General features: G+C 45.5%; 1 protein-coding gene and 1 long non-coding RNA gene across 4 annotated transcripts in view; both read left to right on the top strand.

Annotated features, from left to right (window-relative positions):
* Positions 1-5,316, top strand: part of LOC114686557 — a 32,667-nt gene extending 27,351 nt beyond the window's left edge. For all 3 annotated transcript variants that reach the window (XR_005091859.1, XR_003733588.2, XR_003733586.2), the window contains one exon: positions 4,906-5,316. This is a non-coding gene — a long non-coding RNA (uncharacterized LOC114686557). The remainder of the gene's footprint in view (positions 1-4,905) is intronic.
* Positions 5,317-5,861: 545 nt separating this feature from the next.
* Positions 5,862-6,390, top strand: LOC114686555 (40S ribosomal protein S26-like). Its single transcript, XM_028861223.1, is given in 2 exon segments — positions 5,862-5,934; positions 6,044-6,390. Coding segments are annotated over 2 exon segments (420 nt in total).
* The last annotated feature ends 6,297 nt before the right edge of the window (positions 6,391-12,687 follow it).

Genomic DNA, 12,687 nt, shown 5'->3' with positions numbered 1-12,687 from the left:
AATCGGCCTGCCTGTGATCACCAGCAACATACTTGGTAAATTCCTTGATTAATGACTTTCTGTATTCTGTAACTAATAAAATATCATGTGACTGCTTCCACAGTGGAACACATCTCTTGTGGCAACCCAAAATCTGTGTTTCCAGGTCATGGAATTCATGTTTGGCTCAAGAAAAATGTCACTTCTTCTCTTTAGGATGAGCAGTGCTCTGCATTCACGGCATCACCTGGGATGGGGAGAGGTTTGTGTTCAGCACTGGCCACGCGCTTACACTTGGGATTACAAAGCATCAAAAGGAAGCTTCGGGAGCAGTAATCCTGACTGAGTCAACACCACATTTTTATTAGCCCTTAAGAAAAAAAAAAAAAACAGGCTTTATATTTAGGACAGTTTTGGGTTCCCATAAAAATCAAGACGGTCCAGAGATATCCATATGCACATGCATGGCGCCCCCGTTAGCCATCGCCCCCTCTAGAGTGGCACATTTGTTATGACTCATGAGCATGTATCACACATCATTCTGGGGAGGGATTCTTCACAAATGTATGTATCAGAACTTCTCACACTGTACTCTTTAACCATATGCAGCTCACTGGATGCCAGGCACAAAGATGCTTTTTTAAAAAGGAAAATCATCAGGGAGATTACACCCTTTGTAAAGGAGACTGGAAGCCACTTTCTTTTCTTCAACACTCCATCTTCTGCCTGAAATCTCACTTACTCTGCACCCCGGGTTAACATCAGCCTCCCCCCCCCAATGCTATGTTCCTGGTATTGACCTCCGTGGCTAGTAACCAGTATTCTAGACATCTGTTTCTACCCCCAGGATACAGCTCAACAGCTGCTAGTAGGTGGAGCCCTTCCAGACCCACCAGCAACTGTTCCAACAGCTGAGGAACGCTGGAGGGGTGGGCAGGAGTCTGTGAGAGCTGTGGGCTGGAAGAGTGGTGTACACCTGCCACAGGAAACCTGGCTGAAACTCAGCCCTCATTTGGGGCCAGAGAAGGATAGCTTCAACACCATATTAATGTCTGGTCATGGTGTCTCTGCTCCTCTCCTAGCTATGAAACCTTTGGGAACTGTACTGTCTGTCTGTCATTACCTTACATTATACTTTCAGACATGGGTCCTTTAGCAAGCCTGTGCCTTTGTTCCTAAGAGCCAAGAGAATCTTTGACCCCGGCTTCTGAGCACAGTAAACAAAGGCTCCCTCAGCTGCCAGCAAGCTCAAAGTGCTCATTAAGCAAGAAGGTTTCTGGCCAGGGGCTGGAATGACATCATGCTTCCTCCTGGAATCCAACTAGAGATAAAAATCAGGTCATTCCATTTACAAGGAGACAATGCTGCCTTCCACTGCCTGCTTTTGAGGCTTGCTGGTCTTCCGAAGAGAGCAGGGAGGAAGGAGTTATTTGAACTTGTGCTTTGAGACCATCTCTTAAACCGCCTGTCGTAATTCCCGATGATGTGCAGTATCATCTCGCTCTGAATGGCTGGGTTAGAGAGCTCCTCACTTACCAGCCCTGACTTTTCAAATTGTGCGCTTAACAAGACATGGCAGCAGCAGATAGGCCTTATTAGTTAATAACGAGACAGCCCTTCACGCTCATTAACTCAGCACAAGAGGAAGGAAGGAATGCTCTTTTCCATCCCTTAACACCATTGATCGCAATTTGATGAGAGGGAGAGAGATACTAGAGTCTTAAAGAGGTCCACTCAGATTTCTGAGGATGAAACCCAGAGCGAAGTTTTCAGAGACCACTGATCTAAAGTCTGTGTTTTTTTTTTCTTTTCCTCTTCTTCCTAAAGTTCTCTTCAGTGTTTAACATTATTTGACCTATGACTACTAATTATCAGAGGCCCACATCTTTTCTGAGTCTATAAAATTTGAGTTGATGTGATTGATGGTTTTTGTTCCTGTAAGTGATAATATAATAAAAACTGTTTGTGTTTGTCCATTTTCCGTTACTGTAACAAACAACCTGAGATGATCAGCTTTTAAAAGAGTAAAGTTCTGTAGGTTTCTATCTATGATTAGATGTTCCTTTGCATTGGGGACTGTAGAGGGAGCACATCTCATCTTCTGCTATGGCTAGGAAACAGAGGGAAGAAGAGGAAAGGGAGGTCCCACTACCCCACTTTAGGGCACCCTCCCAGTGACAAAGATCTCTCTGATGGTTAATCTAGTTAGCTTTTCTGAATCCGGAATGAACCAAGAAAAGCATCTCTGTGGGGGAGGGGCTGTTTTCACAAAGGTGTAACCAAGTAGAGATATCTTACCCTCAATTTGGGCAGTTCCGTCATCCTATGGGCTGCCATCCCAGACTGAACAACAACAACAAAGAACCGAGGTGCAGGTCAGAGTTCATTTCTCTCTTCTTCCTGATGGTAGACACATGTGATCAGCTGCCTCATCTTCCTACCACCATGCGCTGCCCAACAGGATGGACCATATCCCCTCAAACCGTGAGCCAGATAAAACCATCCTTCCCTTAAGGTGCTTCGGATCAAGTGTTTGGCCAAAGTACTGAGAAAAGTACCCAGTGCAGCCTCCCACTCCAGCCATCCCTTCCCAACAGCACCTGGAGCAGAGACCAAGCCTTCCATGCACCTCTGGGGTACATTCAGATCCAAACCACAGCAACTGGAGATTATTAACCAGTGTTTCTTTACCCACCAGCTGTACACATTGGCTCAGCTTTGTCATTTACTAATTGTCTCATAATGATTTGAATTTGATGTGTGCCATCTGTTTACCTAAGAATTATCTTCTCAATAGTTTGAACATTGTGCTTTGACACTCTACAGCTTTTAACCAAACTTGAAATAGCAGGTGATCCCCATCTTGAACAAATGGACCAATATCAGTTTGGCTTCCATGGAAGCAAATTCTAAGACAAGAATTTAAGAATACTAACTTACTTTTGAGGTCCAGAGACTCCTGGAAAATATATAAGAACGTGACACAGGAATGGCAGGCAGCTAACAAAAGCCTATTGCCATTGTAGGTGACTATGGAATTCAGTCCCACAGCTAAACTGCAAATGTAAAACATACAGGGAACTGGAATACTTATGTACTGGAAAAAGTGGGGAGTCTCAGCACAAGATGTATAAAGTGAAATTTATCCACCAGATGTATAAAATGTATACCACTCCAAAAGTATGGTTAAAGAGAAGGTCTTTATTGTCGATATGAGGGAGAGTACAGCCAGAAGCACCTGGAAGGATCCAGAGCAGGGAGAGAAAGCAGTGGACTAAATATGTCCAGGAGACTGAACCAGGTCATGAGAGGAGAGAGAGAGAGCAGCAGAGTGGGGGTGAAGGAAAGAGAGTGTGGACAAGGGAGACCAAGAGAGGGGCCAGAGGGGGGACAAGAGCCAAGAAGGGGGGGCAAAGAAAGAGGGAGCAAAGAGGACCGAGAGAGTGTTGGCCAAATGGCAAGGTTTTATAGGAAAGAGTACCAGCCTAGGATCTGTAGCATGTGCTTGCATGCTGAGAGGGCCTGGAGACCAGCACGTGCTTTGGTATGCTAAAAGGCACCTCAGGTGGCCATTTGTCCTGAGTTTCTTTTTAACCTGAAACACACCAATTGTGCAGTAACTTAAGGGACTCCTGGGTAGTTCAAATCTTCCAGGTAAATGCCAGCTCTTCCCAGGCCCAAGAGTGCCTTCTAGAACACCCAAGACACAGGCAACTGCAAATCCTGAAGATTACTGAGGGTCCGAGTGGGGTGGGCATGGTGCTGAAGGTCACTGAAAAAATCAAATAAAACCAGGTGTCCCCATTTGTTAGGAACAATGTCATCCTTAAGGTAACAGAACACAACTCACATGGACTGACTTCCACATAGAACAGAGGAACTCTTTTTCCTCGAAGCAAAATATGTAGATCCCAATCTTTTCACCAAAGAATATTTCTTCTAAAGTAGTCACAAATGCAGGGGTACTCAAAGTACAATAAAGTCAGTTTTCTAAAAGAAACGTCTATCTCTGACTTTGGGAGGTTCTTATATGGTACATTTGCCAACAGAAATATGTTTATTGACTACAGAAGATGGTAAATGGCCTTCTGCAACATGAATAGAAATTTATGGTCAAATATTTCAACATCAGGTTTTTCTCATGTCTCAATCTACGATTGAGTAGTGTCTTTTAACAAAGTTACAGATCTTCCTAAATTACTACATGACCACACAATCTATCAAATTTATTAAAAAGAAAACTTAAATTTCCTGGTTTTTACAAAACACCACTGTATCCAGATCTTCCGTGGTGCTCTGAGGCATTTGGGGCCATTGCAGGCCACATAGGTATGGGGATATGATGTCATGTGGACCCAGAGAATGAGCACAAATATCTCTACTCCAGTGCCATGGGACAGAGAAATGTTTGTTTAATGCCTTCTCTTTTGTTCTCTTGACACAAGATTACTCTAACAACCGGGTCTTCACCCTGTAACTAAAATGTGGGTGTTAGTGTTATTTACAAGTGTCCAAAGTGCAAGGGCACAAATTTTTATGAGTTTTTATCCAACACCTCCTGCTCATGCACACACACACACACACACACACACACACACACACACACTCACACAGGAATTCAGCATTTCCCCATAAATCTCTTTCTTCTGCCTCCAGGTATTTCTAAAACGTGATAATCACCAACAGGCCCATGCAACACTACCGGCTACAGGCACCCACAGCAGCTACCGTGACCTTCCCTTCCCATTTGGCTCCCACCCACACCTTCTCCTATGAACAGCTGTCCAAGTCTCATAGAGACGCCCTAGAAAATAACTCCTTAGATTCCTTTTCAGTAGGGGGCCAACTAGGAAGGAAATCTGTACTACCCATCACTCCTCCTTCCTTCCAAGTTCTCTCTGTCATAACGCTTCTCTTCTTTTTCAGCTACCAAGTGAGTGTTCCCTGATGCATCAAGAGACGCAAACAGCTGCAAGCAGGCACGGAAGAAAATGCCTTCAACATTTGTTTCATTGGCACTGACCCACAGCTGGAATTTCCCAGTCTGCCCTCTGTACTCACACCACTGACCACCAGAGCAGCAAGAAACACATCGGCTAGAGACTGGCCTGGATACTAGTTCATCTGGCTTCTGTGCTACCATTCCACAAGGCATCCGAAATAAACCAGGCTCTGTGCAAAGACAGATGTCCTAGACAACTTCCTTCTCACTCCTCACTCCGTTTCTTCCTCACTTCTGGCCGCCATCATTGCACCTAAGAGACCCCAGCAGTCCAGTGTTCCCAGCCCCAGGAATTCTCCATATTATTGGTAGAATAAAATTTCCAGTACACTTCATCCTGCCCTCATTTCTCTTTAAAAATCTTTACTACACAGGGCTGGAGCCATCGCTCAGTGAGTGTTTGCTTTCCAAGCACAAGGACCTGAGATTGAGCCCAGAGCCTGTATAAATATAAAAAGCCAGGTGCAGCGCTGTGCGCAGGTGCTGGAGACGGGGAGACAGGTCTCCAGGCCCACTGCCAGCCAGTCTAGACTAATTGTTGTGTTCCAGGCTGGCGAGAGAAACCCTGCCCAAAGTAGGGAGGAAAGGAGAAGGAAGGAAGGAGGGAGGGAGGGAGGGAGGGAGGGAGGGAATGGGCACCTAGGAAACAAGGTTTCCTCTGACTTTCACATTCACATTCATACTGGTACATGTGCAATGTGTGTGTGTATACACGTGCGTGTGCTCATGTGCACTCACACACAGAGAGAAAGTTTTAATACTTTCCCTCAGAACTCAAAGTGAAAACCAAACCCAGTGAGGCTTACAAGACTCTGATAATGTACTATCTGCTCAATTTGTCCAGGCTCATCTGTCGGGGGCTTCCCTAACATCTCCCAAAATGCCACACTCTGTGTCCCTATTACTAGAGTACTCTCTTCCCATTCATCCTTTCTACCTGTTCATTATGATTCGTCCTCAAAATCTCAAGTAGACATTATGTCCTTTGACTTCTGCTGGGCAAGTGTTTTTTTTTGTTTGTTTGTTTGTTTTGTTTTGTTTTGTTTTTTGCTTGGCTCCAAGATGACCAAAAAAAAAAAAAAAGAGGAAACAATGGCCGTGCCAAAATTGGCCGCAGCCATGTGCAGCCAATTTGCTGCACAAACTGTGCCCAGCACATGCCCAAGGACAAGGCTATTAAGAGGTTGGTCATTCGGAACATTGTAGAGGCCACTGCTGTCAGGAACATATCTGAAGCAAATGTCTTCGACGTTTATGTGCTTCCCAAACTCTATGTGAAGCTGCATTACTGTGGTGTTCATAGCAAGGAAGTCAGGAATCAATCCTGTGAAGCCTGGAAGGACAGAACACCCCCACCATGATCGAGACCTGCTGGTGCTGCACCATGACCTGAACTAAAGCCCATGTAAAGAGGTGGCTTCATAAAGACAGAAGAAAAAAAACACCTTGGAAAAACAAAATGGAACTCAAAAAAAAAAAAAAAGTCTAAAGTTACATTCCCTTTTGAGGTTCTCTAGTCAGCACACGAGTTACACTGTTTTGGGGGACTGAGTCTCATTTGCCCTCTCTCAAGGTTCAGTCACACCCCACCAGAAGCCACATTTCCACTATAATCAGGCCATCCTGAGCAGGAATGTGCCAAGGAGCGCATCACCCAAGGAGGCTCATGAGCCTCCCTTAGCCCAGAGGTCTGGCGAAAGGAGTTTAAGACAGCCTCTTGCTCAGTGAAGGAACTGGGGAGCTGTGGGGTGGTCATATTCCCTTTGGGGTGAGTGGAGCTAGTTCACAGAGAGCGAAAGCAAGGAGCAAAGAGAGGACCGCGGAGGCGCTCGGGAGCATTCTAGTTCCTGCTTGCAGTCCCATCCTGACGTGTCTACATCCTTCTTTTTCCAAATCCTTTTCTTCAGAGCTCAATTATCTTTTGTTTCTGATACCCAAAGGCCAGAGGAGGACACTGGGGGCCTGCTCTGCCACTCTCCACTGCGTTCCTTCGAGATGGGGCCCCTCACTGCACCTGGAGAAGGCTGGTGCCCAGGGTGCTGGTGATCCACCTCTCCGTTCAGTACCAGGTGACAGGTGCACGCACAGCCACGCACAGCTTTTGTTTTACGTGGCTGCTACAGTTTGAACTCAGGCCCTCACGCTTGTGCTGTTGCATTCTCTCCCAGGGAGCCATCCATCTCCCCAACCCAGAAAGTTACCAGTTCCTATGCTAGAAAGTCCAGAGGTTTCAGGTTCAGACTTGATTCATAGCTCAACAATGCCACCAAAGTCCCCACTTCTTTCCTTTTCTCATCTCTGCCTTTCTCCTAAAGATGGCTTTTGCAGAAGAAGACCCTAGGTATCTGCCAAGAGCAACCCAGACTCTTCGTCCTAAGTAACATCTAGCAGGAATGAGAGTGCATTTCTGTTTTAAAAGCCTTAGCAAATTCCTGTGACTCATCCTGAAATAACATGCCAAATAAACACCAAGTCCATTGCTATGGCTGTGTGCGTGTGTGGTGTGTGTCTATGTGTGATGGGAGTGTTAGGTTTCCTGCTGGGTCCCAGGGAACACACTCCTAAAATCACGTGAGGTGTCCAAACCTAAATGGGCGCTGTTGACAAGAGAGTCTGAGAACCTTAGAATTGGGAGTGACTTTGGAAACTGACCTCCCTTAGGATGCTTCTACTTCCTCGCCTTCCTGTTGTGATAGGACACTGACTGAGGGGAGGGAGAGGGTTTGCGTGGCCTGAAATCTACAGTCTCTTGTCAAGAGAAACCAAGGCAGGGACTCCATCGACCCTGGTGGCAGGAACATGGAAGAATGCTGCTCACTGGCACACTCACTTTCAACCACCTTTCTTATGTAGCCCAGACTCACCTGCCCAGGATGATTCTGCTCACAGTGATGTGGGCCCACTTACATCAATTAGCAGTCAAGAAAACTTCCTACAGATGTGCCCACAGGCACTCTGATGGAACCAGTTCTTCAACTCTTCCCAGGTGTGTTAAATGGACACAGGCAACCAAGTTCACTCCTACACAAGACGTTTCTTCAGGCAACTCAACCTTTTAGAATATCATCATCCAAATGTCCATCTCAGCTCTGGTGGGAATGTCCAACTCCTGGTCCAAGTTTGCTGAACCAGCATTTTCTCTCCTCCTTAAGAACCCATTTCATGCTGGACACCACTGTCCTGCTGTCCCTTAGTGGCTCTGAACAGCAATATGGTTTGAAACTAAAATGTCCCCTATAGGCTCATGACTTGAACACCTGCACCCTAGCTGCCAGTGCTATTTTGGGCGACTGTGGAGGTGCAGCCTTGCTGACTAAAGTATGGCACAAGGACTGGCCTGTGAAGATTATAGCCTGGCCCCTGATTCCTGACATGCTAGGCTTCCTGGTCTGTACGAGGTAAGGTGTCTCTGCCAGACTCCTACTGCCCTGAACTGAACTCAGCTGGAAACGTAAGCCAAAGTAGATCTTCCCACTGTCTGTGGTTTCTGGCAGGTGCTTTGGTTACTGTGATGCATAAGTGACCAACTCATAGGGTCTTGTGGGCCTTTGACACCTGGCTCCTCAAAAGTCCCCAGGAAGGCTAAATGTTGGGGCTCCTCAGAGCTCCCCCCACCCAATGGGCTTCTTCAATGCTCCTGGTCTAATCCCACTGCCCCAGGCAGAATGTGATCTGCACCTTGGCCATTTAATAGGAGCTGGGCTGTGGTGACATTGCAGCTTGCTTTAGAATTCATAACCTGAGTCATTTCTTCAGGAAGTTGTGCCTAAGTCCAAGAAGAAAGTCGTGTAGGTTTCAGGTTTATGACTTTCCCCTTAGCACAGCCTCACTCTGTCTCCACCAAGCACCTCCACTCACTGTTCTAGGGACTTCTCCACTTCTGTCCTAGCACCTTTAGCATTTGAGCGGCTGAGCTATTCATTTATCATTACTTCTCGCACAAAGCCACCTTCTTCAAGGGTGATAATATTTCCAGGACACTCTCTGTGGACTAGGCATAGCTGTGGGCTTCCACTTTCATATCTGTGAGGGACTTTGCGAGAGTCTGGCTCCCATGTTTTGAAGGGTTCTAAGGTGGAGCAGAGAGGAATTAAATGATAGAGAGACCTGGACGATGAGAAGAAAGACAGAAACACAGGAGAGCTTTGGGAGGGCCTGGGTCAATACCCAACAGCCTCGTCCTTTATTGAAAAGGGCTTTTTATAATATGCCAAGAGGAGAGGCAAAACACCTCCCCCTTGTAAGATCAAAGCACACCGTACAGCCAAGTGTAGACCCTTCCAAACACCTGGTAAACACACCCATGGCCAAATCATTCTATTATGCAGCCCTGCTGGGTAAAGCAAGCCCAGATTCTCTGACCCTGAGTAGTTCTTACTAGGAAGCCTCTGTGAGCTCCCATGGACTTAGTCTCATCCCAGATGAAGAAAATTTACATGGTCATCCAGAATCTCAGAGTGGGCACAGGTTTCCCCTCAACTTCTAGGTCCCCATGCCTGCTACAGCAGCAGGCTTCAGCTCATGCTTGTCTATCCTACTCAGCATAAGTGAGGTGTCTTGAAACAGTTAACTGCACATTTACTGTGGCTGGATGAAACTTGATTTGTCATTAACTGTGAATAGAGGCTGAGGAATAATGTCCATAGTGTTGGTCATCTGTTAGGCTGCAGTAACGGAACAAAGACTAGTGGCTTAAACAGCAAGCATTTACTTCTCACAGTCCCAAAGGCTGGAAGTCCAAGACCAAGGGACCATCATAAACACTGTAGGGCCCACTTCTGGTTTGTGGCTTCACATAAGAGGTAGGTATAGCTAGAGTTTTCCTGCCTTGACCACAGTCAGGACAAATCTTTGTCACCCACCAGTCCCACAGCCACTCAAACCCAACCAAGTAAACACAGAGACTTATATTGCTTACAAACTGTATGGCCGTGGCAGGCTTCTTGCTAACTGTTCTTATAGCTTAAATTAATCCATTTCCACAAATCTATACCTTGCCACGTGGCTTGTGGCTTACCGGCATCTTCACATGCTGTTTGTCATGGCAGCAGCTGGCAGTGACTCCTTCCACCTTCCTGTTCTTTCTTTTCTTCTCTCTGTTAGTCCCACCTATACTTCCTGCCTAGTCACTGGCCAATCAGTGTTTTATTTATTGACCCAGAGTATCTGTTTGACATACAAACCATCCTACAGCAAGTAGGTGATACAAAAACTCTCCTCTCTCTCTCTCTCTCTCTCTCTCTCTCTCTCTCTCTCTCTCTCTCTCTCTCTCTCTTTCGTTTTGAGAATGGCTGGCCATGAACTTGCAGTCTTGCTTCAGCTTCCCAAGGTCTGGCATAAAAGAACCATCATGTCTAGCTGTCATGTCTCCTCTTACAAAGGGACTGATCTCATTCATGGTGATTCCTCCATAAGACACAGTCCGTAATGGTCTAATGATATCTTGTAACTCATTTAATTACCTACCCACCTTGACAAGCTTTTATACTTTCATGTAATCCCTGTGCTTCCTACCAGCCTATCCCATGTCTGATCTATACATGTGGATAACCAGTCTTGGCGACTTACATCTCCAATCTTCACTTTCTTAGTTGTTCCTGTGATCGAAATGGCTTGCAAGTCATATAAGTAAAGTGTATGTTTGTAGATGTGTGTGCACATGTGTGAAGGTACAATTTAAGAAGTAGTTAGTGTGGGTCACACATGTAGTTTCAAGCTGATGTTTGTTCCTGAGGTAGGCATCATTGCTCCCTTTAGCTGCAGAGGAATCTGAGGTTCAGGAGTGCTGTGAAATAATCCTGTTGTACACTGTAAAGATTTGTCACTCAAATTGGTGTAATAAAATGGTGATTGGACAGTAGCCATTCAGGAAATATAGGCAGGGCAACCAAACTAAGAATGCTGAGAAGATGAAGGGAGGAGTCAGGAGTCAGCCAGATGCAGAGGAAGCAAGATGAGAATCTCATACTGAGAAAAGGTACCAAGCCACGTGGCTAAATTATGGGTTAATTTAAGTATAAGAGCTAGTTAGTAATAAGCCTGAGCTACCAGTGGAGCATTTATAATTAATATAAGCCTCTGTGTGATGATTTGGGAAGTGTCTGCTGGCTATTTTGGAGTTGCTGATGGGACAGAAACTTCTGCTTACATAGGAGTGCTTGTCTTGCTCAAGGTCACTCAACTAAACTAGATAGAGACCATCTTAAGGTACAGACCCAGGACTATCTGCTTCCAAAATCATATACCTGACCCCTGTGTGTTACCAGTGCATAGGAGGCAGTGACCAGCCACATTAGATGAGAGAGTAACAAGGGCCAATGATAAAAGAACACTTAGCCAGGTGTGGTACAGGCCTTTAATCCCAGCACTCGGGAGGCAGAAGCAGGTGGATCTCTGTGAGTTCTAGACCAGGCTGATCAACAGAGTGAGTTCACCAACAGCTAGGACTGTTACACAGAGAAACTCTGTGTTGTTGTTAGTATTTTACTCTTTTTGGAGGGGCCTGTCACCCAGCTCCCAAATAAATTCACACATGGAGATTATTAATTATAAATGCCTAGCCTTATCTTGGCTTGTTTCTTGCCAGCTACCCTTAACATATCTCATCTACCTTTTGCCTATGGGCTTTTCCCATTCTCTTACTTCTGTAAATCTTACTCTTACTCTCATTCCATGGCTTGCTGTGTAGCTGGGTAGCTACATGGCTGGCCCCTGATGTCCTCCTTTTTCTCTGGCTACTTCCTTTTCCCTCCTCCCAGTTTTCTCCTTTTATATATTCTCTCTACCTGCTAGCCCTGCCTACCTGTTCTCCTGCCTTGCTATTGGTCATTCAGTTCTTTATTAGACCATCAGGTGTTTTAAACAGGCAATGTAACACAGCTTCACAGAGTTTAACAAATGCAACATAAACAAAAGTAGCAAACTTTAAAATAAGATTCTACAACAAACCTGTCTCAAAAAACGAAAACATTTACCATGGTCTCCTATTCCTTGTTCTCCCTCTCTGTTCTTGATCCAGCTGGGATCTCCCGCTCTCTTTCCCTCGACCCTCTCCCTTCATTGCTCCCACTCATGTCCAGGTTGTTCATGTAGATCTCAGCCATTTCTCCATCATTGGGTGATCTTCGTGTCTTTCTTGGGGTCCTCTTTTCCAGGTAGCCTCACTGGTGATGTGAGTAGCAGTCCAGTCATCCTTGTTCCACATCTAGTATCCTCCTATGAGTGAGTACATACCATATTTGTCTTTCTGAGTCTGGGTTACCTCACTCAGGATGATTTTTTCTACATCTATCCATTTGCCTGCAAACCTCATCATGTCATTGTTTTTCTCTGCTGAGTAGTATTCCATTGTGTATATGTGCCACAATTTATTTATCCATTCTTCAGTTGAAGGGCATCTAGGGTGTTTCCAGGTTTTGGCTATTACAAACAATGCTGATATGAACATAGCTGAGCAAGTGCTCTTGTGGTATGATTGAGCATTTCTTGGGTATATGCTCAGGAGTGGTATAGCTGGATCTTGGGGGAGATTGATTCCCAGTTTTCTAAGAAAGCGCCATATTGATTTCCAAAGTGGTTGTACAAGCTTGCATTCCATGGTAAATGAAGACCACATGAGAAAAGGAAGAAACAAAGTGCTAAAGAGGCCCATACAAATCCACAAAGATACCCCACAAAAGACTGCTGGCAATGGTCAAGAGACAGCC

This window comes from Peromyscus leucopus, chromosome 6 (genome assembly GCF_004664715.2).
Source record: "Peromyscus leucopus breed LL Stock chromosome 6, UCI_PerLeu_2.1, whole genome shotgun sequence".
NCBI lineage: Eukaryota > Metazoa > Chordata > Mammalia > Rodentia > Cricetidae > Peromyscus > Peromyscus leucopus.
Note: the sequence above shows the minus strand (reverse complement) of the source record. Positions and strands in the feature narration are given on the sequence as shown.